This window comes from Bos mutus, chromosome 20, assembly GCF_027580195.1.
Source record: "Bos mutus isolate GX-2022 chromosome 20, NWIPB_WYAK_1.1, whole genome shotgun sequence".
Taxonomy (NCBI): Eukaryota; Metazoa; Chordata; class Mammalia; order Artiodactyla; family Bovidae; genus Bos; species Bos mutus.
In genome coordinates this window covers 38,288,422-38,316,213 of record NC_091636.1, presented here as the reverse complement: position 1 = coordinate 38,316,213, position 27,792 = coordinate 38,288,422, and the positions used below count along the sequence as shown (strand labels likewise).

The window sequence follows — 27,792 nt, the reverse complement described above, 5'->3', positions numbered from 1 at the left end:
GGCAGAAAGGCGAATCCTTTGCAAAGTTGACTTAAGGAGTTCCCAGTGTTTATCACTGATTATAATTATACTAAAATCAGGTCCTATATGTGATCCCAAATAACCAGTCCTCATTACTTTATAGTAGTCTACATTTCACATCTCCAGCCCCACACAATATTCAGCAAATCTGGAAAACTCAGCAGTGGCCACAGGACCAGTGGTCAGTTTTCATTACAACCCCAAAGAAAGGCAATACCAAAGAATTTTTGAACTACCACACAGTTGCACTCATCCCACACACTAGCAAAGTAATGCTGAAAATTCTCCAAGCCAGGCTTCAACAGTATGTGAACCCTGAACTTCCAGATGTTCAAGCTGGATTTAGAGAAGGCAGAGGAACTAGAGATCAAATTGCCAACATCCGCTGGATCATTGAAAAAGCAAGAGAGTTACAGAAAAACATCTTTTTCTGCTTTATTGACTATGCCAAAGCATTTGACTGTGTGGAAAATTCTGAAAGAGATGGGAATACCAGACCACCTTAACTGCCTCCTGAGAAATCTGTATGCAGGTCAAGAAGCAACAGTTAGAACTGGACATGGAACAACAGACTGGTTGCAAATGGGGAAAGGAGTACGTCAAGGCTGAATATTGTCACCCTGCTTATTTAACCTATATGCAGAGTACATCATGAGAAATGCTGGGCTGGATGAAGCACAAAGTGGAATCAAGATTGCCAGGAGAATTATCAGTAACCTCAGATATGTGGATGACACCCTTCTTATGGCAGAAAGCGAAGAAGAACTAAAGAACCTCTTGATGAAAGTCAAAGAGGAGAGTGAAAAAGTTGGCTTAAAGCTCAACATGCAGAAAACTAAGATCATGGCGTCTGGTCCCATCACTTCATGGCAAATAGATGGGGAAACAGTGGAAACAGTGAGAGACTTTATTTTTGGGGGGACTCCAAAGTCACTGTACGTGGTAACTACGGCCATGAAATTAAAAGACGCTTGCTGCTTGGAAGAAAAGCTATAACCAACCTAGACAGCCTATTAAAAAGCAGAGACATTACTTTGCCGACAAAGGTCCATCTAGTCAAGGCTATGGTTTTTCTAGTAGTCATGTGTGGATGTGAGAGTTGGACTACAAAGAAAACTAAGTGCCAAAGAATTGATGCTTTTGAACTGCGGTGTTGGAGAAGACTCTTGAGAGTCCCTTGGACTGCAAGGACACCCTACCAGTCCATCCTAAAGCAAATCAGTCCTGAATATTCATTGGAAGGATTGATGCCGAAGCTGAAACTCCAATACTTTGGCCACCTAATGCGAAGAACCGACTCATTGGAAAAGACCCTGATGCTGGGAAAGATTGGAGGCAGGAGGAGAAGGGGATGACAGAGGATGAGATGGTTGGATTGCATCACCAATGCAATGGACATGAGTTTGAGTAAGCTCCAGGAGTTGATGATGGACAGGGAAGCCTGGTGTGCTACAGTCCATGGGGTCTCAGAGTCAGACACGACTGAGCGACTAAACTGAACTGAACTGAGCTCCACACAGAGAAACAACACGAATTCTAGGACACCAAGGAGAGAAAACTCTTCCAAAATAGCTTCTCAGTAGTGATTTAGAGAATAAGCTGGTTCATGCCCCATATCTGGCTCCTTACCTAACACTGACACCCTTCTCTTCCTGGCCACGTTGCTTCAGAGCTAAAATTTTCATTTATCCAAGGCATCCTGAGTCTCTACTTCATTTGCCAATGTTTGCAGCCCAGGCAACTATTAGCACCATATGTTAACAACGAAATGTTTTCTTGCTGAAGCAAAAACAATAAGGAAGCTGTCACTGTTAACCAATCTTCTTGTTTCTACCCAGTGAGGTTCTTAATTAAATCTGATTCTACTAGGGCATGTTTTAAGACTGAAAGGTAATAAAAATGCCTTTCTTTTAAAGAAAAATCAGACTTTTTACATCTTATCCTCCTTCCTACAATCTTAATTCACTGAATAGTGCCAACTTAATGTAAAAGTGTTCCAGTTTTCTTAAATTCCTTTCTTCAATTGATGAAGTTTTTTTCTTACCTTTCCTGAGCTCCTAGTATGTTATTATCATTGCTCAAATCTGTTGCTCTGCTGTTTCAACTTTGACTATTTATTCACAGATAAAATCATTAAACAAATCCCATGTTCATGTTGTAAAATTTTGTTTTTCTTTTATACCTCATTTTATCTACTTGTTCTCACTCCATGGGCTTCTGCATGATACAGTTAGATTCTAATAACTGGACTAAAAACTGCTAAAATCTGCCTTTACCATGTGCTAAGAACAGATTACCCTTCAAACTTCTCATGCAAGAAGAATGGCTGCCCTGAGGACTCAATAATTCAACCTCCAATGAAAGCAAACATCTTAGAAATGGAAACCTTCACATGGTCACATGAGTAATACTTTAAAAGGACTGCCTTTTGTAAACTCGAGATGTTGATAGATTTTGTTCAAATGTGATATCTATTTTCACTCTCTATGCCAATAGATACATTTTAATTCATTTACATCTTTTCCTCTTAGCATTTTGATTGTTTAAAACAATTAGATAAAATTTAAACAAGATCAAAGCACAGTGGTTCAAAAATACTTCCTGGCTGTCGTAGTTTTCACTGAATGATCATGATATGTAAGAAAATAAGAAAAAGAAACTCATTCCAATCTCATAATTACAAAGTTATCCTTAGAAATTCTCCTTAGAAAAATTCATCTTAAAGTAGTAGTGTTATCACATATTTTACCAGAAACTCAGGTCAGAGAATTAAAAAATTACCATATAGAAACATTTCTCAAATTATGAACATTTTTGGTTATTACCTGAATAAAGATGTTCTTAAATTTTTCTAATTTAAAATAAAATCTAGATACAACTTTAAACTTGTAGATAGCAGTACTGTTTTTAGCACTGAACTGTCCACAGTACATAATTGACAATTTCTCCTCTACTTATAATCCATATATTTTTAACTATTATAAAAATGGAAGATGTATTTACTTTCCTAAACAGCATATCATTAAATAATATTCACTAAAGAAATATATTTTGGGGAAAGAAAGTGCTGCAAATTCTATAGGCATTTATAAACTGCATCTAAAATCTTAACAACATATCTGAAAGTAAGTGAAATTTAAACTGAATGAATTCCTAAATTATAACTTTGATCCTTTAAGGAAATATAGGCGCTTTCTGAGTTAAGGTAGTTTCATCAGTCACAAGATCTTTCAGACCACATGGGTACCACTTCACTGGCCTGAATTCCCCCTTGATATTCTCAGATAGCGCATGCCCTTTCTGGATTCTGAGCTGAAATGAGGCCTCTCTTTCTGCTCCTCCAACCTCCTTTTCTTCCTCCTTCTCTTCCTTCCCCTCTCTTTCCCTTCTCACTCTTCCTCTCCTCTCTCCTTCCCTCCCCTCTCCCCACCACCTTATGCCTTAATTCAGCCAGGCTTTTGGCACAGAGGTTGCCTTCATCCATACAACCTGACTGTAGTAAGAAATATAGTTTCCCTGATTAGAAACCCTCTGTCTGATCCAGGGAATATGGAACTATTCAAGAGCTACAATACCTCTTCTCCTCCCCTGCACCCCTCATTGACTCCAGCCGACTCATAACAGCATCCTTTCTCCCGGCAATTTCTCCTGGGTTTCAGTAAACAAGAACACTGCTCCTGTTGTGACTACCCTCTTTCTTTTTCAGGGTGATAGTTCAATTTGCCAGTTTTTTGCAATAGTAAATTGCACTTTTCTCTGGAGTCTAAACTTTATAAAAACCATGTGTTCATTGTAGAAGCAAGGACAGAGATGAAAATGAAGTATCAAGTTGCTTTCCACAGCTAATTGGACAAGAGAAGTATAGTATTGCTTTAAAAAAAAAAAAAAAAAACCTGCTGTTGGTATCATTGATACATTTAGGGGCTGTAGAGAATGAGATTTTTTGTTTTTGATTTGATAAATCTGCCCAAAGTTGCTTAAAGAGCAATTAATGAATTGCATGAAGCTCATGGCAATCATAAATTTAATCCTCCACCAGAATCTGTCCCCATCCATATCCTTGAAATTTCATGATTTAATATACATGTTGAAGGTTCTCCTAGAGGAAAATCGCTAGGAGGAAAGATTCCACTCAAGAAATCACCTGCTGAGTCTACAGATGTTTCACCGGTCCCAGTAGTGCCAGCCCCATCGAAGCCCGGATCAGAAGAGTGGGTGTATGTAAATGAACCAATTCCTGAGGTATGGCAGTTTAGACTCAAACTAGTAGAATTTCTTCTTTCTCCTCTTTATGGTAAGATTCACATTGCACCATCCAAAAGGCCTTTCTTGGCTGATAATATATGTATTTATCAAAAAAGCAGAGATGATCATTTGAGAATATTCATTGAACCACATTTCATGTTTTTCTCTGCACCCTCAAGTTTCTGAGTCATGCTTTGAGCGGCTGGTGAGTGATGCAATCAGGAGAGTAAATGGTCTCTGTGAGGACCAATTTTCTCCCCAAGGAGGAGCAGAGATGCAATTTTCTGGAAAGACAGCTTCCCCAGAACACAGACCCAGAAAATTACAGCCCTCCAACCCAGCTCTCATACCCACATCATAAGGCTTTCATATGAAGTTTAACCCCTGAATTTTCAGAAATAGAAGGAAAATTTTGAAGCTAACTCAACTCATAAATGAGTAGGGAGCTACCTGGCCTGACCTCCTTAATAAATCCGGCAAGGGGATGTCCAGCTGAGCCCTGAAGCTTAAATTGGTTCTTCATTCTCTGACAGCTGCAAGGCCCAGTTGTCACCTTGGCAACTTTACTGGAGTATAGTTGTTATGCAATGCTATATTGTTTTCTGCTGTATAGAAAAGTGAATCAGCTATGTGTTTACATATATCCCCTCTTTTGGGGATTTCCTTCCCATACAGAACACTGAGTAGATGGGCTGCTTAAATAGATAAGTCATCTTGGGAAAATTACACAGAATGGCCTTTCTTTTAAGACTTTTTGAACAACTTAGTCCCTGTCTTCTTTATTTCAGTCCTCCATGGTTTTCGACTCTTATGAGCTCTCAGCCCTGACGATCTATGCCAGATACTTGAGACCCAGCCATGAGTTGCAGTTATTATTGAGCATTCCTAGGGAAACATCTTCTTTATCTCCCCAATTAAATGATAAACCCTTTGGAGGAGGGTAGAAGGATGTAAAATAATTCACTGCATTCAATACAGAGTCAAATACAGTGACAACTGTGTTAGAGATTCTTTATAGAGCTCTGAAGAGTTAATTAATTAGCATTGACGGGGAGATTAGAACAGGAAATATTAGAAGATTAAAACTTTATATGATATTAATATAGATGTGTATAATTAATATCACTCAGCCAAATAGTAGCTACTTTGAAAACTAAATATATTCAAAAACTGTCATAGCAGCAGTATACAGAAGTGGTTGATGGGACGGAGATAAAATTAAAATGATATTATTGGGCGGGAGTTGGACAGTGAGAGACAAAAATAGTGAAATCTAATCCTTAACTCCAAACCCTGATGCCCTTGAAAGAAATAAATTCATAGAGGACAAGAGGGAACTAAAAGGAGTACAAAATAAACATTTACATTGAGATAAGATGCAAGCTTCCCTTGTATGAGATCTTCTAGTCAGGATCCTGGCAGAAAGCAGATGATGATTTAAAGACAGCTGAACAAAGGCTGATTTATATTTTTATATATATATATATATATATATATATATAAAGAGTCGGATATGATTGAAGCAACATAGCACTTACATATATATATAAGTGCTATGTCGTGCTATGCACTTCAATCATAAGTGCTATGTCACTGCAATCATATCTGACTCTTTCATGACCTTATGGGTTGCTGCCCACCAGGCTCCTCTGTCCATGGAATTTTCCAAACAAGACTACTGGAGTGGCTTGCCATGCCCTACTCCAGGGGATCTTCCTGACCCAAGGATCGAACCCTCATTGCCTGTATCACAGGTGGATTTTTTACCCATTGAGCCACCAGAAAGCCCATATATATGTTTGTGTGTGTATGTGTATATATATATATATATATATATGGATGTGTGTGTGTGTGTATGAAAGAAAAAGTGAAAGTCATGTATGACTCTTTGCAACCCCATGGACTATACAGTCCATGGAATTCTGCAGGCCAGAATACTGGAGTGGGTAGCCATTCCCTTCTCCAGGGGATCTTCCCAAACCAAGGATCGAACCCAGGTCTCCCACATTTCAGGCAAATTCTTTACCAGTTGAGCCACCAGAGAAGCCCAAGAATTCTGGAGTACCCTGTCCCTTCTTCAGGGAAGCCCAAGAATTCTGGAGTACCTTGTCCCTTCTTCAGGGCATCTTCCTGACCCAGGAATCGAACTGGGGTTTCCTGCATTGCAGATGGATTCTTTATCAACTGAGCTACCAGGGAAGCTCATGTGTGTGTGTGTGTGTAGTCAATAAATAAGGAAATCTACAAGAGTTAGATTGTTACCCCCAATGGGAGCTATTATCGCTCCTGGGCCTGAGAAGGTGAGGACAGGGAGCACAGGTGAAGACCTCAAGAAGACCTGTGCACAGAGAGAACCACCTGCCAGGGCTGTGGCCTTCCCAGAGGATGCAGCCCCCTGCAGCGACCAGCAGAGAGGAGCAGGGAAACACTTAACCAGACCTCATGTCCTTTCTGTTTTCGTAGTCCCTGCCTGGGAGGAGGAAGGCAAGGGAGGAAGGTAAGGGAGGTTCCTAAAGTAATTTACGTGAGTTGGCCTCCCAGGGCACCAAGCAGGGTGAAGCGTGAAGGATGGGGAGTCAGTCTGTAGGGACTACAGAAGGATATACAGCCCAGACCTCTAGTTACCTAAGTGACACCATGGAGAGTACTCCTTTTGCTGTGACCAGAAGTAGCCTAGAACCTGGAAACAAAGCAGGCCACATGCTCTCCTCTGCTCCTTTTCCATTCTAAGCTTCTCACATGTGAGCTGCAGAGCTTACCTGCAAACAGAGAAGAAAGACAGATGCCCAGTTAAAAAATTTGAGTTTCATATAATCAATAAAATAGATATATATGTGCATAATCAATTATATATATATATATATATATGTTCTTCCTACACTTTATCAGGTAAACCTAGTTCCAGGCCTTCCAGGGACCCCAGATGTACTTCAATAGGCATGTGGAAAGACACAGAGATAGTTATTGCTTCCACATCTGGCTCTTGCAGGGGGAGGCAGCAACCAAGTTCGAGGGAAACCTGGGTCCTTCCCCCTTTGCCAGACACAAGGAAGGTGTGGAGAAAACTAAGGAGGCAGTGGAGTGAGGGGTCTTTGCTTTCTAGCTTCTCAAGCTTGGGGGATACTTGCCTTGGCTACCCAATTTCCTATTATGCTTCAGTCAATGAAGAGAAGATTATTTAATTGGAAAGGACAGGTCTTAGCATCTAGTCACGGCACATAACCTCAAGTCCCTAGACCCAGAAAAATCACATCCCAGAGAATTAAAGAAACTACAGATAGACATTATCAATAACTCACAGAAATCCACAGAAGATACAGTATAATATGGAAGATCAGATGTGGACAAAGGCCTAAATATTTAATTAAAGGCAGATGAGATTTAATAGCATGTCTTCCCACATTGCAGGCAGATTCTTTATCGTCTGAGCCACAAGGAAAGCCCAAGACCAGTGATCCAAAGATTAATCCCTGACAAAATGTAAAAGAAAATTATTAAACATATGCCTTCTGAGCATCTATAACATACAAAATAACCACACAAATCTCAGATAGGTTCACTAAGCCTGAGTCCTGCTGGACTGGCCCTTTCCTTTTCTCTGATAGCAAGGTTGGGTTGGTGGGTCAGGGAAGGATCATAAACATAGTATATTTTGAATTCAAAATAGTATTTGACAATTTCTTATGAAGTTTTTGTAGATAAATGAGAGCAGTGAGCAGGATATTAGTTCAATGAGGTCCATTCCTGGGTGGTAACTCTCCACGCACTGAGTGTTAATGTCTTGAAGTCACTAGGAGGGAGTTTTGGTGTGTGCATGCGTGGGTGCATGCTCAGTCATGTCCGACTCTTTTGTGACCCTATGGACTATAGCCTGCCGGGCTCCTCTGTCCATGGGATTTTCCAGGCAAGAATACTGGAGTGGGATGCCATTTCTTCCTCCAGGGGATCTTCCCGACCCAGAGATAGAACCCACATCTCCTGTATCGGTAGGTGGATTCTTTACCCCTGAGTCACCTGGGAATTCTGAGGTTTAGTAGTGGACTTATGTAAAATGGTCTTAAGCACCACTCTGGATACCATATCTTTTAAGAGAGATTATTTTTACAAAACTGGAAACCAGAAGGGAATCTATGTAGGAGAAAGGTGTTAAAATGATATGAGAGAAGCATTGAAAGAACTGTAAATGTTTAATTTAGATAAATGAAATACTAAGGTATGGTTGAACACAGAATCATACATGGAGGGAGAGATTAATCAGAAGTTTGAGTTGAACACACACACACTATTATATATAAGATAGATAACCATAAAGGGCCTACTGTGTAGCACAGGGAACTCTACTCAATATTCTGTGATAACCTATTTGAAAAAAGAATCTAAAAAAGAATGAAGATACATATACATATAACTGAATCACTTTGCTGTACATGTGAAACTAACACAATATTGTAAATCAGCTATACTCCAATAAAATATTGAAAGTGTTAGTCGCTCAATCATGTCTGACTCTGCAACTCCATGGACTGTACCCCTCCAGGCTTCTCTGCCCATGGGATTCTCCAGGCAAGAATCCTGGAGTGGGTAGCCATTCCCTTCTCCAGGGGATCTTCCTGACCGAGAAGTTGTACCCTGGTCTCCTGCATTACATGCAGATTCTTTGCCACCTGAGCCACCAGGAAAGCCCCAATAAAATATTAATAAAATTAAATTAAATAGAACTAGATTGAGCCATCCAGGCTCTTAAAAATTTAACTGATGATAAATTGGGTTTAATTGAGTCTACTCAATTATCAACGTTTGTTAAGTACCTGTTATTTGCAAATGCTCTATCAGATGCCAGGAATACAAAATTAAGCAAGTTTCATCCTGAATGACAGCCTACATCTCCCCTCTCACATCTTTAAATATTTAACAGGCTGTCACAGGGAAGACAGTATGAATGCAGCCTGTCCTCTGAAAGGCACAGCTAGGGCTTATAAGTAGAAACTACAGGAAGGCGAATAATACAGGAAGAACTTTCCACCAGCACAAGTGTGACCTGGAGGGGGGTTGCTTTGAAATCAATCAGGTCCACAGGAAGACTGGATAATCTATCCCTGGATCTCTTGTCATTTCTCAGTTGGAGAGGAAATTAGCCCAAATGACCTCCAAGGCCCATGTGTGTGTTCCCTGACTAACAAATGCACAGCCAATAAGGGAATAACTACTATACAAAGTTTGTATTAAATATAATAAATATCTTCAATTTTATTTCTTGTTTCATTATCTCTTGGTTTTGATGGTTGATTTGCCTCATTAAAGATAACATAAAAGAAACTTTATGAGTTTCATGGTGCACTTTAAAGCAAATGTGAAACCTCAAGGGGGAATTCAGAGGAATAACTCACCAATCACTGTGACATGAGCCCATAGATGTTCTCCAACTTAGGCAAGATAAGATGTCTGTGATCATTCAATCCATTCATTCGATAAATATTTCTTGAGCACCTAACATGCCCCAGATGCTGTGCTAATTATAGGAAAAACTGTTCAGCAGTGAATAAGATAACCATTCTTCCTGGTTTTATGAGATTGCCATTTTAGAGGTGAATATAGACAAATAACATAAGCAGTTACAACTAATGCCATCAGTGCTCTAAAGGGAGAAGTACAGGGTGCTCAAGTGGGACATCTGAACTTCAGGGGATGAAGGATGACCCTATACACTTGTGGGTTTGGGGAAGGATTTCTGGAAACAAACATGTCTGAGCTGAGACATGAAGAATGGTTTGAAATAGGAATTAACTGGGGGAGGAGCTAGAAGTTGCACAGGGATCATTTAAGTAGCCACAGTTGCATCTTTTAAAAAATATTTATTTATTTGTTTTTTTTAATTGTTTACAGAGTTTTTATTTTTTTATTATTTTTTTTAATTTAATTTTATTTTTAAACTTTACCTAATTGTATTAGTTTTGCCAAATATCAAAATGAATCCATCACAGGTATACATGTGCTCCCCATCCTGAACCCTCCTCCCTCCTCCCTCCCCATACCATCCCTCTGGGTCGTCCCAGTGCACTATTTATTTGATTGTGCTGGCTCTCAGTTGCTGCATGCTGGATCTTTTAGTTACCACATGTGAAATCTAGGTCCCTGACCAGGGATCAAACCCAGGCCCCCTGCATTGGGAGTGTGGACCACCAGGGAAGTCCCAGTGCAGTTGCATCTTGATCTCCCACTTAGTAGTGCCCTTTGGCTCAATTGCACAGAAGCATTTTGCCCTTTGAAATTATGATTTTTATGCTTTGTCATTTAACAGGAAATACCATCATTTTTAGTACCATACTGGAAACTGATAGAAAATTCCTATATAAATTCCATCAAAACAGTACTCAGGCAGTTGAGAGAAGGCCAGCATGCCGTACTTGCTTACTTATATGATATTAGGTAAGTAAAGTTCCCACCGTTCCAGTCATGTAGTTTACAGCGAGGACATGTAAGCTCTGTCTCCTTCCCCCAATGCCTTACAGAACAGGCTTCCAGCAGTTTCTGAGGCGTCCAGACCACAAGCAAGACTTCGTGTCTCAGTGGCAGGCGGATTTCAACTCCCTTCCTGACGACCTGTGGGATGATGAGGAAACAAAGGCTGAGCTGCACCAAAGAGTGAATGTAAGGGAATCTGTGACTCACAGGGCCCAGGTCTCCACACTCTCAAACCTCCCGCTGCAAAAGCCTCATTTATCCCCTCATTATTTTCATGAGGTGTGACGATGAGGAGGGAAATGGTTTGAACATCAACCTGCTGACTTTCAAGAGCAATGGCTCTTCAGCACTTTGAGTTCAGAGTGAGAATCCAATGGTCCATGCTTCTGGAAGGAGGAGTCAAGGCCAGGGATCTAAGATCATTCCAGCCTCTATTTATTTTGTACACTCTTAAGCACTTTGTCAGGTCATGTAAGCATGTGAATGTATGGTATTAACACCAAGTCTGGTATTAAGTATGTGCCTGTCTTGGAGGCAATTAAATCGTTGGTTGATGTCAATGAGAAGGGGAATGAAGGAACATTCCAGAAAGCCTGAAGTGTTGCCTCTATTGAATAGATCCCTTGAGGGAAGCTACCAAATCTTATACATTTTTGTATCTCCAGCAAGCACAGTGCCTGGTACTTGGTCAACAGGCAGATTTTCATAAATTCATAAATGGAGTATACATTTAAGTATGTATGTATATATATTACCCTGATGCTTTAGAAAAGATCCTCTGATGTGTAAGAAGCCTGATTTTGATTTCTTACATTTCCTGTCTCTTGCCTTTTCCTGTCAGGGGAATTCTTTCCCTTGCCACAACTGAAGCCCACCAGGCTCCTCTGTCCATGGGCTTTCCCAGGCAAGAATACTGGAGTGGGTTGCCATTCCCTTCTCCAGAGGATCTTCCCAACCTAGGAATCAAACTGAGTCTCCTACATTGCAGGAAGATTCTTTACCATCTGGGCCACCAGGAAAAGCCCTAAATATAGGCTACTAGTGGTCAAATCTGATTATAGTCTCAATGTTTATTTGTACAACAACAACAACAAATTGCCAAGCTCTACCCCATGGCCCATGCATCTGCTCTGTTAATATTTATTGAACATCTACCAGGGCCTCAGCACTGTTCCAGGGGCTAGGGATTGAACAGTGGAAAAAAAGCCTGTGACGTCAGGATGTTTACATTCTGGGGGCCAGAATGCAAAGAATAAGCAATAAACACATACACGTACAGCGAGTATATCACTGGTAAGAGCTAGGTGAAGGACAAAGAGCTTGGAGGAAAAAACACTGATGTACTATTTGGTATCCAGTGATTGTATAAAGGCCCACTCTGAGAAGGTGATATTTGAGCAAACTCAGGAAAGGAGAGAGTGAATGAGCCAGGCAGATCTGGGGAGGAAGAGTGTATTAGGCAGAGAGAAAAGCAAAGGCACTAGAGGAGGAGGATGCTTGGTGTGTTTAAGAGCCACTGGGAAACCAACTGGGGAGCCATTGAAGTTAAGTGAAGGCATGACGGTAACTTGGATGAGCAGGGTGCTGGTAGGTTCTATCAAGCAGGTATTGAATTAACAAATGCCCCAGTACTGAAGCACCTGTTCTTAATCCTAAAACATATCTGCCTTTTCCTGTTTCCTACTTATTCACAAAGCTGGCCCTCCTATCAACTCTTGCCCCAGATTAATAAGATGATTGCTAATAGAATGAGAAGGTTTGGGGACTTAAAATATCTTATGAGCATTTTCCCCCTAATTCCTGAAGTACTGTTTGTTTATTGTACACAAATTAGATACTTAAAACAAACAAAAATTTTAAATGACAAAACCATAATCCTATTTGCCAGTAGTTAACCTCTTTATTTGGGGTAACAGTCCTTGTTCTTGGCTTATTTCATTTCAATCCTGAGAAGTTAATGATGAGGCTCTGCTATCGTGTTATCCTCACCTTACCATTAGAAAACCAAACTACAGAGATAACAGTACTTGCTAAGACCTCCAAATGAGTCAGAAACAGAATGAGAGCTAGAAACAAGTCCCCTGCTTCCTCTGCTGTCTTTTTAAAAATGTATAAATGTGTGGGGAGTACAAGCCAGTCCTCACTGACTGTCCAACATAGCATTTGTGGAAAGACCCCAGAGACACCCAGATCAGCTCTAAATAATAGTGTATTCTTCTGCCATGAGCACACAGCTATAAAAATGGCATTGATCTTTTCATTTCACATGAAGCCCCCACAAGATAACAAACCAAAACGCTAAGTGTTCCATAAACACAGCATCACAGAAATAAAACTCTCTGTAGATACTGGAATAAAACTTCTTGCTCTTGAATTCCTGACTTCACCACGTTGAAACCATTGGCAAGTGATTTAATCACTCTGGGCATACAATTTCTCATCAGGAACTTCTCTCTTGGTTATTGTGGGGATGAATGAGGTAATCAATGTCAGGCACTAAACACAATGCCCAATGCACCGTTAACATTCAATAAATTATTAATGTTATGAAAACTGTCAAGTTTTATTGGGCTACATATATTTTATTAATGGGATTTTTATTAAACAGATGTTTTATTTTTATGAATTTCTATGATAGTGTTTATAATTGAGAAATTATTGTGTGCTGAATACTGTGCTAAGTGCTTTATGCAAGCTAAGTCACTTCAGTTGTATCCAACTCTTTGAGACTCCATGGGCTGTAGCCCTCCAGACTCCTCTGTCCATGGAATTCTCCAGGCAAGAATACTGGAGTTAGTTGCCATACCCTCCCCCAGGGATCTCCACAACCCAGGGATCAAAGTGATTTATAGGCTTAGGCTGACTATAGCACATCCAAAGGGTAAACAATATCCCCATTTCACAGGTCAAGTAACTGAGCCCTAATCTAGTGGTACATCTTACTCAAGCCCACAGGCTCATATCCTGACTCCACCACTCGCTCATAGGGTGACTTTAGGAAAAAAACCTCTCTGTGGCTGACTCAGATCCTCACCTGCAAAAGGAAGATAATAAGAGTACCTAAGTTTGTTGGGAGGCATTCATTGAGTCAATATAAGTTCACTGACTTCTATTCTGATGCAGTGACACACACAGAAAGGTATCATCACTATTGTTCCGGACCTAGTAAATGGCAGAGATGGGATCTTCAAAAGATTTTATTTTACTGCTAACTCTGTAGTACAAAGCTTATCTTCAGATTAAGTTCAAACACCATTTCTTGATGAATGACATGTTTCACCCATGATTCATTAACAAGCCTATGTATGTCCTTGGATTGCACAGAGCTGCAGATTTCTTCCATCAACAATACACCATTTCCTCCAAAATTCCCTGAGAGGTCTTTTTTCAACCAAAGAAGTCTTGTGAGGAAGGATTAGAATACAGAAACCATAGCCCCCCATGAAGAAAGTGAACTGCAGCGGGTTTGAATATGGGCACAGGGTATGCTGAGGGGGGTCTTAGAAACCGAGGCCCTGACAGAGTAGAAGCAAAATAAAGATTTGTTGAGCAAAAGGATAAAATACATGAATGCATTAGATCTAAATCTTCTTCAGGCACATTTTTAAGACAGGCAAAGGATTTTAGTTTCATTACACGGAGGTCATCCAAGCTGCGATTCTGAAGCCTCACAGCATTGCTTCTCTGTGTTCAGGATTTACGGGACCGCCTGTGGGACATTTGCGATGCCCGCAAGGAAGAAGCAGAGCAGGAGCGTCTGGACATCATTAACGAGAGCTGGTTGCAGGACTCGACGGGAATTGCCATGAACCATTTCTTCTCACTGATGCAGGTAAGAGTGGCTGGTCAGAATGACACAGACTCTGCCCTCTATGGCTACAGCCCTCCTATTAACCACCCTTCTGGGAATGTAAGGGGCCATTTGGAGCTCATTTCACTCAGAGCACCCGACCCAGGCTTGAGCCCCAACTTGCCAAGGAATTCAGCTGAAATAAACCATTTCAAGCAAACACCAGAACTGGGAACATCTCAAGCGACACCTCACCAGTTGTTTCCAGGTGGCCTGGAGCTGTGGAGGGGACAGCAGAGATGGTGTCTGTCCTGGGTCATTACCTCACCAGCCCCCCGCAGCAGATACCCGAAGCCTTGCCACAGAACATGAGCAGGATCAGTCTCAGCCGGCACTTGATTCCTGAAAAACATTTATGTTCAGATTGGCAACACAGACCATTCATCAGAACAACCTGATTAACTTGCTTTTGCATCCATTTAAATAATGAATCGTGCTGGACCAGCTAATGAGGCACACGTTGATTTCATCCCAAGAAATTAGTCAACAATAGGGGAGGGCTGCTAAGTCACTTCAGTCATGTCCAACTCTGTGCAACCCCATAGACAGCAGCCCACCAGGCTCCCCATCCCTGGGATTCTCCAGGCAAGAACACTGGAATGGGTTGCCATTTCCTTCTCCAGTGCATGAAAGTGAAAAGTGAAAGTGAAGTCGCTCAGTCGTGTCCGACCCTCAACGACCCCATGGACTTCAGCCTTCCAGGCTCCTCCATCCATGGGATTTTCCAGGCAAGAGTACTGGAGTGGGATGCCATTACCAAGTCTGGAGACCCAGCTCTCCCAAGAAGAAGGGCTGGAGTGTTTCTAAGAGCTGGAGCGGAGTGGGGTGTCATGGGCAACTTGTGTTTCTCGACTGGCCTCACTTAAAGGAAAAGTAAACTTCCTCCTCTCTTCTTGATGCAAGTAGTTTTACAGCTTGGAGCAGGATGTCTTCCTAAGTCAGGCTCCTCTCCTCCCAGAGGACAGGGACCTAGGGCTACTTCTTTCACTTCATATGATGCCATCTCAAAGAGGTGGTTCCCAGGTCCTTGACAGAGACAGTTCTGGTTCCTAGAACCTGAGGAAAGATCTGAAGAGATTTACATCTCAAAGTGACAGAGAATAGGCTTACAAAGACAAGTTTCCTAAAGTAAATACTCTCAGACAAGGAAGATCAGGAGCCTGGAGTTAGGGAGAAACCTGTTTATAATCTGTTCACACTGAGGGGAATATGAAGGGTATCTTGGTAATCAAGCTGTGTCTACAGGAGTATTCTTTCCTAAGAAACAGCAGTGAGGATACAGTGGAAAAGGGTACCTTACAGGTCTTGAACTTGTTAGTTTACAGGAGAAGTTATTTCCAGAAAAGAGGATAGTTAGCTGAGGCTCGCCAGACCTGTGCACAGGAGGTGTTCAGTAAATCCTTGTTCAACAAGTGACTTTGAAGGCGAGGACTTCCAGCACTCCAAGAGACAATCATGGACCACTGGAAGCAGAAACCTAAGAGACAGGAGCTGCCTCCCTGATTGCCGGCTCTGGGATGCAGGAGAGAGCCGCAAGACATGGGTTGTGCTGCATATGAAGGCGAGACACCCAGCAGCCTAAACCCGCTGGGGTGACGCCCCTGGGGCACCACTTTGAGTAAACGGACATTGAATGTTGGTAAAGGTGTGTCAAAAGTTTAGGGTAGAAATAACAGAAATCCAATAGTGAAGGGAAAGGGATTAGAGAATTTTTGTAAATCATTCCCAGAAGTCCAAGCAATTATGCACCTCTTGTGAAAATGGCATAACTCTTATACCCCACAATACCTGCCTTTCAGACTCTCCCTGAGATACAGAATCTACATCTAAAACCAACTAGGGGTGGGGGAAAAGAAGGTAAAGGAAAGGAGAGCAAATAAAGGCTAATATGTATTAAATTCTTAATCTGTATGTGCCAGATACAGTTCTAAGGATTCTTCCTGTGCAATACATTAAACCCTCACAGGAACCCTAGGCTGTACATTCTATCTTAATGCTCATTTCACAGAGGAGGAAACCGAGGCAAACATAGATGAAGTAATTTGACCAATGCCACACGCCAGTCAAGAGAGAACTGGGATTTGGACTCAGGGAGTCTAACTCCTGGGCCAGTACCTCTGACCACTGGTTTGTCATCAGTGTTTCCATAGTTAAAGGTTAGCCAATAGAACAGAAAAGGCCTTGTTCTGCATGGATTGACAGAATCCTATAAAAAAGGGAAAAAACAAAGCTGTAAACTACAGAAGAGTAGTAGATTTCAGTTCAGTAAGTGAAAAAAGAGCCTAATGATTGGAACTGTCCATCAAATAACAGACTTTGCAGGCCCTTGAGCTGCTGGTCCAGGAGCCCATGAGCAGAATCTTGTGCATATTTGTGAAGGGGAGGAAAATCTTTGTGAAAGTTTTCAAGGGTTTATGGCTAGATAAGTGTTTCCCAAGGTGGATTCTGTAGAACACTACTCCTACAAGATGTTTCACAAAACAAGGACTTGAGTCAAAAGACTTTGGGAAGGGCTATGTACTCTACCATTCCTTCTTGCTGGGACATTAACAAAAATATTGACATATTATTATTATCAAGATGCTCTGCAATATAGAAACTCTTTGAGTGTGCCAACCCAGGATTTCTGAAACTGATGTTGCAAAGTTTTTCTTTGTTTTATCCCCAAAGTGGCACTCATTAACAGTCTATAAGACAAGATTGACATGTCAAATAGATGGGGAAACAATGGAAACAATGAGAAACTTTATTTGGGGGCCAGGGGGCTCCAAAATCACTGCACATGGTAACTATGGCCATGAAATTAAAAGACACTTGCTGCTTTGAAGAAAAGCTATGACCAAACTAGACAGCCTATTAAAAAGCAGAGACATTACTTTGCTGACAAAGGTCTGTCTAGTCAAAGCTATGGTTTTTCCAGTAGTCATGCATGGGTGTGAGAGTTGGACTATAAAGAAAGCTGAGTGCCAAAGAATTGATGCTTTTGAACTGTGGTGTTGGAGAAGACTCTTGAGAGTCCCTTGGACTGCAAGGACATCCAACCAGTCCATCCTAAAGGAAATCAGTCCTGAATATTCACTGGAAGGACTGGTGCTGAAACTGAAACTCCAGTACTTGAGCCACTTGTTTCGAAGAACTGACTCATTGGAAAAGACCCTGATGCTGGGAAAGATTGGAGGCAGGAGGAGAAGGGGATGACAGAGGATGAAATCATTAAATGACATCACCAACTTGATGGACATGAGTTTGAGCAAGCTCCAGGAGTTGGTGATGGACAGGGAAGCCTGGCTTGCTGCAGTACACAGGGTTGCAAAGAGTCGGACACAACTGAGCAACTAAACTGAATTGAAGACAAGGTTTGTACAAGACAAATTGTAGAAAATGCTATGCAAGATGATTTCTAAGTTTGCTTTCAAAACTGAGATTCTATGAAGACAGAAACAATGAGAAAGAATGATTTACTAGCTATCACAAGTGTGAAAATAATCTTAATTCTGCTTATATGGGTATTGTGGATGTACAATGGCATCTTATTCATAGTTAGCTGTATACTTAGTCAAATTATGTCCCCCCAAAAATAAATTAATATTTTATATAAAATAATATAACAGGGTCAGTCTGAGGCATGGATACCAGCACTGTCTGAAATACCAGTTATATAAAATAGGACCTACTAATCTTAATCATAACTAAAGAGGTCAGTTCTCTAAGTTACAGAGGAAATAATTTCCTGATTTCTAAATATATTTAACAAATAATGCTAATTTGGTAAGCATTATTAAACCATAATGCTTATAGTTTAATAACTAACAATTTGTATAGCCTCACAATACTTCAGTCCCCCAAATTTATTTGTCAATATCCAATTTGTACAAATTGGGTTTATTAATACATTTGCATGCCACACACTGGAAATGTGGTATCATGAAGATTCTCTTGAGTATCAGTTCAGTTCAGTTCAGTTGCTCAGTCATGTCCAACTCTTTGTGACTCTGTGGACTGCAGCATACCAGGTTTCCCTGTCCATCAACAAATCCTGGAGCTTGCTCAAACTCACGTCCATCGAGTCAGTGATGCCATCCAACCATCTCATTCTCTGTCATCCCCTTCTCCTCCTGCCTCCAATCTTTCCCAGCATCAGGGTCTTTTCCAATGAGTCAGTTCTTCGAAACAAGTGGCTGAAGTACTGGAGTTTCAGTTTCAGCACCAGTCCTTCCAATGAATATTCAGGACTGATTTCCTTTAGGATGGACTGGTTGGATGTCCTTGCAGTCCAAGGGACTCTCAAGAGTCTTCTCCAACACCACACATTATAAGCATCAATTCTTTGGCACTCAGCTTTCTTTATAGTCCAATTCTCACATCCATACATGACCTCTGGAAAAACCATAGCTTTGACTAGATGGACCTTTGTCAGCAAAGTAATGTCTCTGCTTTTTAATATGCTGTCTGGGTTGGTCATAGGTTTTCTTCATATCTTATGATATCTTAAGATAATATATAAATGGTAATTTTATTTACAGTATAGAATTAACCAAAGGAATTTTTTCCTATTTCAGTTATTTAGCTAGAAAAGTTTAATACTGCAGAGAGCAACTTTTTAGGATCAGATTGGCCCCTCCTTTCCTGTATCAAAAACAAATCTATTGAAACTATCCTTGTCTTTTGTTGTTGACTACAATGCAAAGCAGACATTTATTTTTTCCAAACTCAGTATGGCAGTACAAGACTGTTCCTTGATGTTTTATTACATATATGACAACATTACTTGGTTGCTGAATATAGGGACCCCTTTATAAATATTCTGCCATGCTCCTCTGTCCATGGGACTCTCCAGGCAAAAATACTGGAGTGGGTAGCCATTCCCTTCTCCACGGGATCTTCCCCACCCAGGGATCGAACCAGAGTCTCCCACATAGCAGGCAGACTCTACCATCTGAGCCACCAGGGAAGCCCCTATAAATATCCTGAGTTAGGTTCAGCAAAGGGCTTTGAACACCAGGTGAGTTTTGTTCTTTTTAGAAAAGATGCTTTCTATAATTAACTAGCTGTTGTGGAATACATCTGCATAAGAGCTTCCATCTTGAGAGTCCCTTGGACTGCAAGGAGATCAAACCAGTCAATCCTAATGGAAATCAGTCCTGAATATTCATTGGAAGGACTGATGCTGAAGCTGAAGCTCCAATACTTGGCCACATGATGCAAAGAACTGACTTATTGGAAAAGACCCTGATGCTGGGAAAAAGTGAAAGCAGAAAAAGAAGGGGATGACAGAGAATGAGATGGTTGGATGGCCTCACTGACTTGATGGATATGAGTTTAGGCAAGCTCTGGGAATTGGTGATGGTCAGGGAAGCCTGGCTTGCTGCAGTCCACAGGGTCACAAGTAGTCGGACCTGACTGAGCAACTGAACTGAACTGAACTGGTTTAAGTAGCCCTACTAATAAAAGCAAAGACTGAAGGTCATGGTTACACTACCAGAGAGAAGCACCGATATGCCCACTGGTCTGACATCTGGTAGGAGAGCAGGTTGGAAAACTCATGGTCTGTTTGTGTAATTGACAATGTGCAGGATCTCACTGCACATCCATGTCACAATTACCACAAACAGAGGCGACCTGCTGGGAGGGAGTCACTCAGGAATAACGGATGCTCCTCTGTGCTTCTTCATTTCCTGTCCCCCAAGATGTCTACTGGCAAACTTAGCAGAGGCATTTCGTTTTGAGCTTGGAGGAGTGACCTCCCTTCTGTTCATGTTGAGCAGGAATGGAAATTGTGAGAAAAAGACTATTCGTTATCACTTCACCTCACCATTTGTTAGTTCTCTGCAGCTACGTTTCATGGTTCTACAGGACCAATACCTAGTCTTATTTTGTGTTCCAGTTCTTTTATAGCAGTATATGTACTTATATTATGTATTTTCTGTGTACTTTTAGTATTTACCAAGTCAACTAATGTGTTATGTATGATGAAACACACTCAAATGTTTGTTAATGTATTGGTTGGTTGAATATAAGGCACAAAGAATTCCTAATGTCAAAATAATGACTAATATGTGCTACTTCAGACATCATACTATCTTTTGTAACATTATTAAGAGACATGGAAATGTCATCTCGTTAAGTGGACTCATATTCAATAAGTACAGAGAATGCAAACTCACCAACTTTCTTTAATTTTTATGAAATCTTAAACACTTAAAACCACTTCTCTTAGTTTCTAGAAAGCTGATTTCAACCTACTGTTTTTAAATAGTGTTTACAGAGCTTATATGGAAAATATGTGCAGATTATCTTGTTCTGTCTTGGGTTTTAACATTCATATTTGCTATTAAAGGCAGAACTGAACCGTTTCCAAGATACGAAGAGACTCCTGCAAGATTATTACAGAGCCATGGAGTGTAAAATTCCAATGGATGACACTAAGAGATTCACTCGAGTCCCACTGGTCCAACTGGATAGTAAAGATATTTTGGAAAGCCAGCTTAGGTAAGGTAGACTATCATGTCGCACTGTAATTAGTCTGAACATAAAGCTTTGTGATTTTAAATTGAATACCATTATAAAACCACACTCCTGTATCTTCTAATCCAAAATCCAAAAAAAAAAGTCTGAAAACTGAATTTCTTTTCTAACTTTGACAAAGACTATTGATATGCATTATTCATTCTACTTATCTACTCATTGATTACTCATTTTTGCTGCAGAGATATAGTGTGTTTTGTAATAGAGTGCTTCCACCAAACTGCTGGGGATAGTAGGGAATATATAGTATATACAAATTCTGAATTCTGAAACACTTTTGACCAGAAGGCTTTCTGGTAAGGGATCATGACCACTTTTATGAAAGGTCCCATGCTGTTCTGTGTGCATGGGTGTGTCTGTGTGTGATATCATGTAAATGAAACTGCAAGGCATTATGTGTCTTCTTTTACAGTATAGGAAACTGAGAAACAGTAAAGACTCAAACTTATGTGGTTATGTCTTTGTGAGACTGAAACGTCTTAGTGATCTAACATCAGATTCCCACCAGCATGAAAATAAACTTGGTGGTAAGGGTAGAATGAAGATTACATTTTTAGCCAATTACTAGTTATATGTAAGTAAATTAAAACAATTTATTTGGAAAAGTCACCCCCAACTCTCTTAAGCCTTGGTTTCATTATCTGTAAGAGTAGGGTAGTTATGAAAACTGCAGAAAATGAAATCCTCAGAACATAGAGCACCATGTCTGAGAGTCAGAAAACTTGAACCTAGTCCCAGTGACTCTCGATAAGTGGTAACTCTTATCTTTATTGCATAATATGACAACAAACTATTCTTCCTCACATACACTGTTGTAATTGTGAGTACCTCTTGTTTTACCCTCCCTTATACCATCAAGAATTTGAAATGGCCTGAGCACAACAGGATTCCACAGTGATCTGAGGCCCATTTCTCTGTAGGCTTCTTCCATCTAGTCCCATCATGTCCCTGTCAGGACCATGCGTAAACAAGAAAACACAAAAAGGAAAGTCTGTACCCTCTTTTTGACTCAAATACAAGATCAATGTTTTAACTCAGCCAGTGCTGAAAGAGAACATTGCAATTAAAAACAATAAGAAAATTTCCAAAGAGATATGAACCATCAAGAGTCATCAAGAGAGGCCAAGTTTCAGTGTCCCCAGTAGCAGTGCGTTTTGTTCTTAGCACAAAATAGCAGGGCAGGCATAATGGGGAAGCTGTTAATGTTGGTTAGTAGAATGAGATGAGCAAAAGAACAGCCAGTTCTTATTTTCTGCAAAACTACTCTACACCAATCTCAACCTCAAGTCACTGCTGTAAGTATCTCCTGGAACTCTCAGCCAATGGATGTGTCAACCGGCCAACCAACCAGTCAACCAGTCTCTTTAACATGTGTAGGGAAATGAGCACAACATCAAGCATTTTCCCATAGTTTGTCTATTTTATTCCTCCAACAACCTAATAGTAATAATAATGGTATTAACTAATAACAAATAATGTATAAAAATAATAGTCATAATATTATTATTATATTTGTATTCTTCCAAGAGGAATGGAGCCTCAGAAAGTCAAGGGACATGCCCCAGTTAATATCTACTGAAATATCTACTGGTAGTGAGAGAACTGGCTAGACCAGAATTTTTCTCAGTAGATGAATTCTAAACCCAGATTCCTTTTTCAAATGATATGCTGCCACTGCAGTCCTCCAAAGCAAGGTGTTCAGAAATGCCTGTTGCCCCATCTTAAATGTCTAGAGATAATCACACAACCTTTACCTTAACTGATTAGGCACATGAATCTAATATGCCTCGGTGACTGAGACTGAGCATTACTTGATTATTAAAGTGTCAGCTGGCCTTGTGGGTAGGTGGGTACTGAGTCATAAACACATGGCCTCCATAGGTACTGTGTACTGTCAAAATTCCAAACATTGTGATAATCAAAGAGCCAGCTTCAGAAAACCTCATCTGATGCTTCAAAACATGACCAAGCCAGTGATTTGCAAAAATTCACAGCCAGCTTTCTGCATCACTGCTCCATTCCCCAGCAACTTGAGTCTGCCAAGCTAAATGCTTGCTCTTCTCAAGTTTTAGCCAAGGCATCCTGAGAGCTCCTTTCTGCCCACGCTGAAAGCCCTTCCTATGTTCTATCACTGAGCAGGATCCCAGTCACAGTAAGCATTCTGATCTGTGGATCACTGCCTGCAGTTGGCCTCTGAGATCCTGGGATCCTTCAGGGATTGGATATTCCCAGGGGCAGCTCTAAAATCTCTACACAGGGGCAGCAGCAATATGGTTGAGAGCAGGGGGAAAGCTTAACTCTGTGTTCTCACAGCACTTTGCAAAACAGTTCATCATCCATTCTCAAGGTGGGGGGAGGGATGCTGGAGCTCTCAAACCTCGGTGAGACACCCCTTGCAGACCTCACATCTATTATAATATATCCCACTTTTAACTGTTCATTTCCGGAAGCCAAGTGCTAGTCATATTAAAGAAGTGATGCTCAAATCTATTTGATTTGCTTTTTCATGACTGATTTATTCCTTGTCAGAAGTTTATATCCCAGATAAATTCCAAAATTGAATTTCTTCATAAAATTGCCTTCCTCATAATTACCAAGAATTAGTCCTAAAGATTATATTTTAGCATTGCTTGTCTCTAGTTTCCTCTTGTTAATAAGAGTCTCTGGATCATAAAAACTTGAATACAGCCTTTCATAGTCTTTTCTCCATCTAAAGGGTTCTTCTTAGAACAAGAGAACAGAATTTACCGAGTTGCTTGGCCACAAAATTAGAATTCTGTTAAAGTCTTTATATTTCTTTTTTGTTGATTTTCCCAAGAATTCCCCTGGTTCCTCGAAGATCCATTTCTCCAGAGTCAGCTTTATCCAAACCAAAAACAAAAAGCATCCTGAAGGGCAAGATCGATTACACGCTGGAAAGTGTAGAGTTAAACTTTGAGGCTGATGAGAAGATGGTGATGGATACGTGGCAGCAGTCTTCTTTGGCGATATCTCACATGGTAAGCAATGCTGGTTATTACATTTTCTTTTAGTAACACCCATTCATTGAATTCCAAAGTTGGTAATATGCTATAAATATAAAGTTTACACAATGTTCACGATATACATTTATATCTCCCAGAAGTTTTTTTTTTTTTTAAAAGAAATAAGAGAAACAGAGAAGCCAAATTTGCCATTTAAGAATGGGACCCAGTAGGGCCAGATTTTTTAAGTCAGGAATTCAGCCTACACTTTCTTTAAGTCTTAGTATTACCTTCATTACCAACCAATCAGTTGTCTGTTTCCCGAAGCCCAAACCTTCTGTGATTATATGCTCTTCCAATCCTGGTAGAAGTTATTGTCTCTCCTACTCTTGACTCTTATTGTCTAGGTTATTGTTTATAATTTTTATCTCATTAATGTTTTCCTGAATACTTAACAATTCTAAAACTTTCTGTGTCTGCTGCACCTAGCATAATGCCCACATCTAACACAATATTGAGTCCTCAGTACATTCTTGAGATGCTTCGGCTGCTATGCTAGTGACACTGATGGCAGTGGCAATGAGCTGTAGCCTGCAAAGACCACAACCACCAAGCACCAGAGAGTAGGAAACCAGATCTAGAAGTTCTAAAAAGAGAAGTTGATTAATTATTATTCTTCATTTAATTGAACATAAATATAATTTATAAGTCTTATGCATCCCACTAAAATTATCTAGGAAAATAAGTTTTAAAATATTAGATTCTTAGTATCATACAGCACCAAGAGCCCTGGCCATACCTCTTGGTTAAGCTGTGTGATCTCAGGAAAATCACTTAACCTCTCTGAGTCTTCAGTTCCTTATCTGTAAGATGGGAGACATTCTACCTAGCCTTTCTTGAATGATTGAAAAGATCCAATGAAATAATGAATATGAAAGTTTTTTGGAAACTAAATATAATAGATCATTATGTTAAGATATTTGTTTAAAACTGTACCACTTTGCTTGCAGATTTTTGAAAACCATACAGAAAGCATAGGAGGAAGGATTGTTCAGTAATTAATATTCCCAATAATTACATTTGAATCCTGATTTTATGACTTAACCCAGGTCTCCCGCATTGCAGGCAGATTCTTTACCAGCTGAGCTACAAGGGAAGCCAAGAATACTGGAGTGGGTAGCCTATCCCTTCTCCAGTGGACCTTCCTGACCCAGGAATCGAACTGGGGTCTCCTGCATTGCAGGTGGATTCTTTACCAACTGAGTTATTAGGGAAGCCCTTTATATTTCTAGTAGACTTCCAAATGATTTTGACATTAAATGACTGTAAGAGAACTTTCCCTGCTGGCTCAGACAGTAAAGAATCCACCTGCAATGCAGAAGACCTAGGTTCGATCCCTGGGTTGGGAAGATCCCCTAGAGAAGGGAATGGCTATGCACTCCAGTATTCTTGCCTGGAGAATTCCATGGATGGAGGAGTCTGGACCCCTACAGTCCATGGGGTCACAACAAGTCAGACACAACTGAGCAACTAACACACACAAGAGAACTTTGAGTTTCAAATAAGAAAGGCTTGATTCAATAAAGTGATACAGGGAGAACAGGACCAGCTGAGATCGGGGCAATTGAAATAACAGCACTTTAGCCTGGGCTTTTTCTGTACACAGCAGCTTTACTGAGAGCTATCCACTTAGTGTGTTATGTTCATTTTTAGCAGAACTTTCTTCTAATTAGCAGGTATGCAATGATTTCAAAGAAACTAGTCATGTTTAACGCCCACTATGTCAAAGCATTATTTCTAGAGTTTCTTCAGCCTTACAAGCTAGATTACTAGGTATACTGTGAATTATGTTAATTTTTGAAAGAGACCCAGAGGTATTTGAGGGAAGTGGACCGGAAAAATGCAGATAATGATAATCACCGTCACCATTATCACAAGGCTGTTTACAGAGGAGAAAAATCCAATTTTAAAGGAAATTACTAACTTATTGTGCCTTGCAAGAACGGATTCAAAAATGAATTGCTTGCAATTTAGGGGAGAATGTTAACAGTTTTACCAAGAATTTGAAAGTACAGTATATATCATGAAATTCATTTTTATCAAAAGAGCATCTGATTAAAAAAACACATGCACACACACCAAAAAAAACTGCCTTGCTCTGTGAAACCTTTCTGCATCCCTTCGAGGTTCCGCTAATACCGAAAGAGCTGTGGGTGTGTGTGTGTGCTCAGTCACTCAGTCATGCCCAACTCTTCATGACTCCATGGACTGTAGCACACCAGGCTTCTCTGTCTATGGAATTTTCCAGGCAAGAATGCTGGAGGGAGTTGCCTTTTCCTATTCCAAGGGATCTTCCTGATCCAGGGATAGAACCTGCATCTCTTATAGCTCCTGCATTAGCATATGGATTCTTGACCACTGCGCCAGAAGCTGTGGATATATTCTGTAGCATATGGTTGTTTTAAAAGAAATCCTGTCAATCAGTAAGCCTTTCCTGAGCATCTTCTATGAGTATTAACACAGATGCTAAAAGCTATGGATAAAACAAAGACGCAGGGCTGACTTAGCTCTTGGGAACTCTCAGCCCATTTCAAGAGTGGAGATGAGAATTAACAGCCATAGAACAGTTGACGGCTTCCCTGGAGGCTTAGATGGTAAAGAGTCTGCCTGCAATGTGGGAGACCCAGTTTCGATCCCTGGGTCGGGACGATTCCCTGGAGAAGTAAATGGCAACCCACTCCAGTATTCTTGCCTGGAAAATCCCATGGACAGAGAAGCCTGGCAGGCTACAGTTATGGGGTTGCAAAGAGTCAGACACAACTAAGTGACTAACATACAGAACAGTTGAGGACAGTTACATGCCGATCCACAGTTGTGAAGCGTGGTGGGACTCTGCAGCAGGGATCTGGAGAGCGCAGGAATTGGCTGGTCTGTGTTGCCCACAAGACAGCAAACTTCTTTGAAGGTAAACATTCAGTTCAGTTCAGTCCTCAGTCGTGTCCGACTCTTTGCGACCCCATGAATCGCAGCACGCCAGGCCTCCCTGTCTATCACCAAGTCCCGGGGTTCACCCAGACTCACATCCATCGAGTCAGTGATGCCATCCAGCCATCTCATCCTCTGTTGTCCCCGCCTCCTCCTGCCCCCAATCCCTCCCAGCATCAGAGTCTTTTCCAATGAGTCAACTCTTCACATGAGGTGGCCAAAGTACTGGAGTTTCAGCTTTAGCATCATTCTTTCCAAAGAAACCCCGGGCTGATCTCCTTCAGAAAGGACTGGTTGGATCTCCTCGCAGTCCAAGGGACTCTCAAGAGTCTTCTCCAACACCACAGTTCAAAAGCATCAATTCTTTGGCACTCAGCTTTCTTCACAGTCCAACTCTCACATCCATACATGACCACAGGAAAAATCATAGCCTTAACTAGACGAACCTTTGTTGGCAAAGTAATGTCTCTGCTTTTGAATATGCTATCTAGGTTGGTCATAACTTTCCTTCCAAGGAGTAAGAGTCTTTTAATTTCATGGCTGCAGTTACCATCTGCAGTGATTTTGGAGCCCCAAAAGATAAAGTCTGACACTGTTTCCACTGTTTCCCCATCTATTTCCCATGAAGTGATGGGATCAGATGCCATAATCTTTGTTTTCTGAATGTTGAGCCTTAAGGCAACTTTTTCACTCTCCACTTTCACTTTCATCAAGAGGCTTTTGAGTTCCTCTTCACTTTCT

General features: G+C 40.7%; 1 protein-coding gene across 5 annotated transcripts in view; it reads left to right on the top strand.

Annotated features, from left to right (window-relative positions):
- LOC102284917 (sperm flagellar protein 2) overlaps positions 1–27,792 on the top strand; it is a 207,936-nt gene that overhangs the window by 112,229 nt on the left and 67,915 nt on the right. For all 5 annotated transcript variants that reach the window (XM_070357654.1, XM_070357652.1, XM_070357653.1 and 2 more), the window contains 6 exons: positions 4,115–4,263; positions 10,565–10,692; positions 10,776–10,914; positions 14,423–14,560; positions 20,916–21,067; positions 23,922–24,102. In XM_070357654.1, coding sequence (XP_070213755.1) covers positions 4,115–4,263; positions 10,565–10,692; positions 10,776–10,914; positions 14,423–14,560; positions 20,916–21,067; positions 23,922–24,102 — 887 coding nt within the window. The remainder of the gene's footprint in view (positions 1–4,114; positions 4,264–10,564; positions 10,693–10,775; positions 10,915–14,422; positions 14,561–20,915; positions 21,068–23,921; positions 24,103–27,792) is intronic.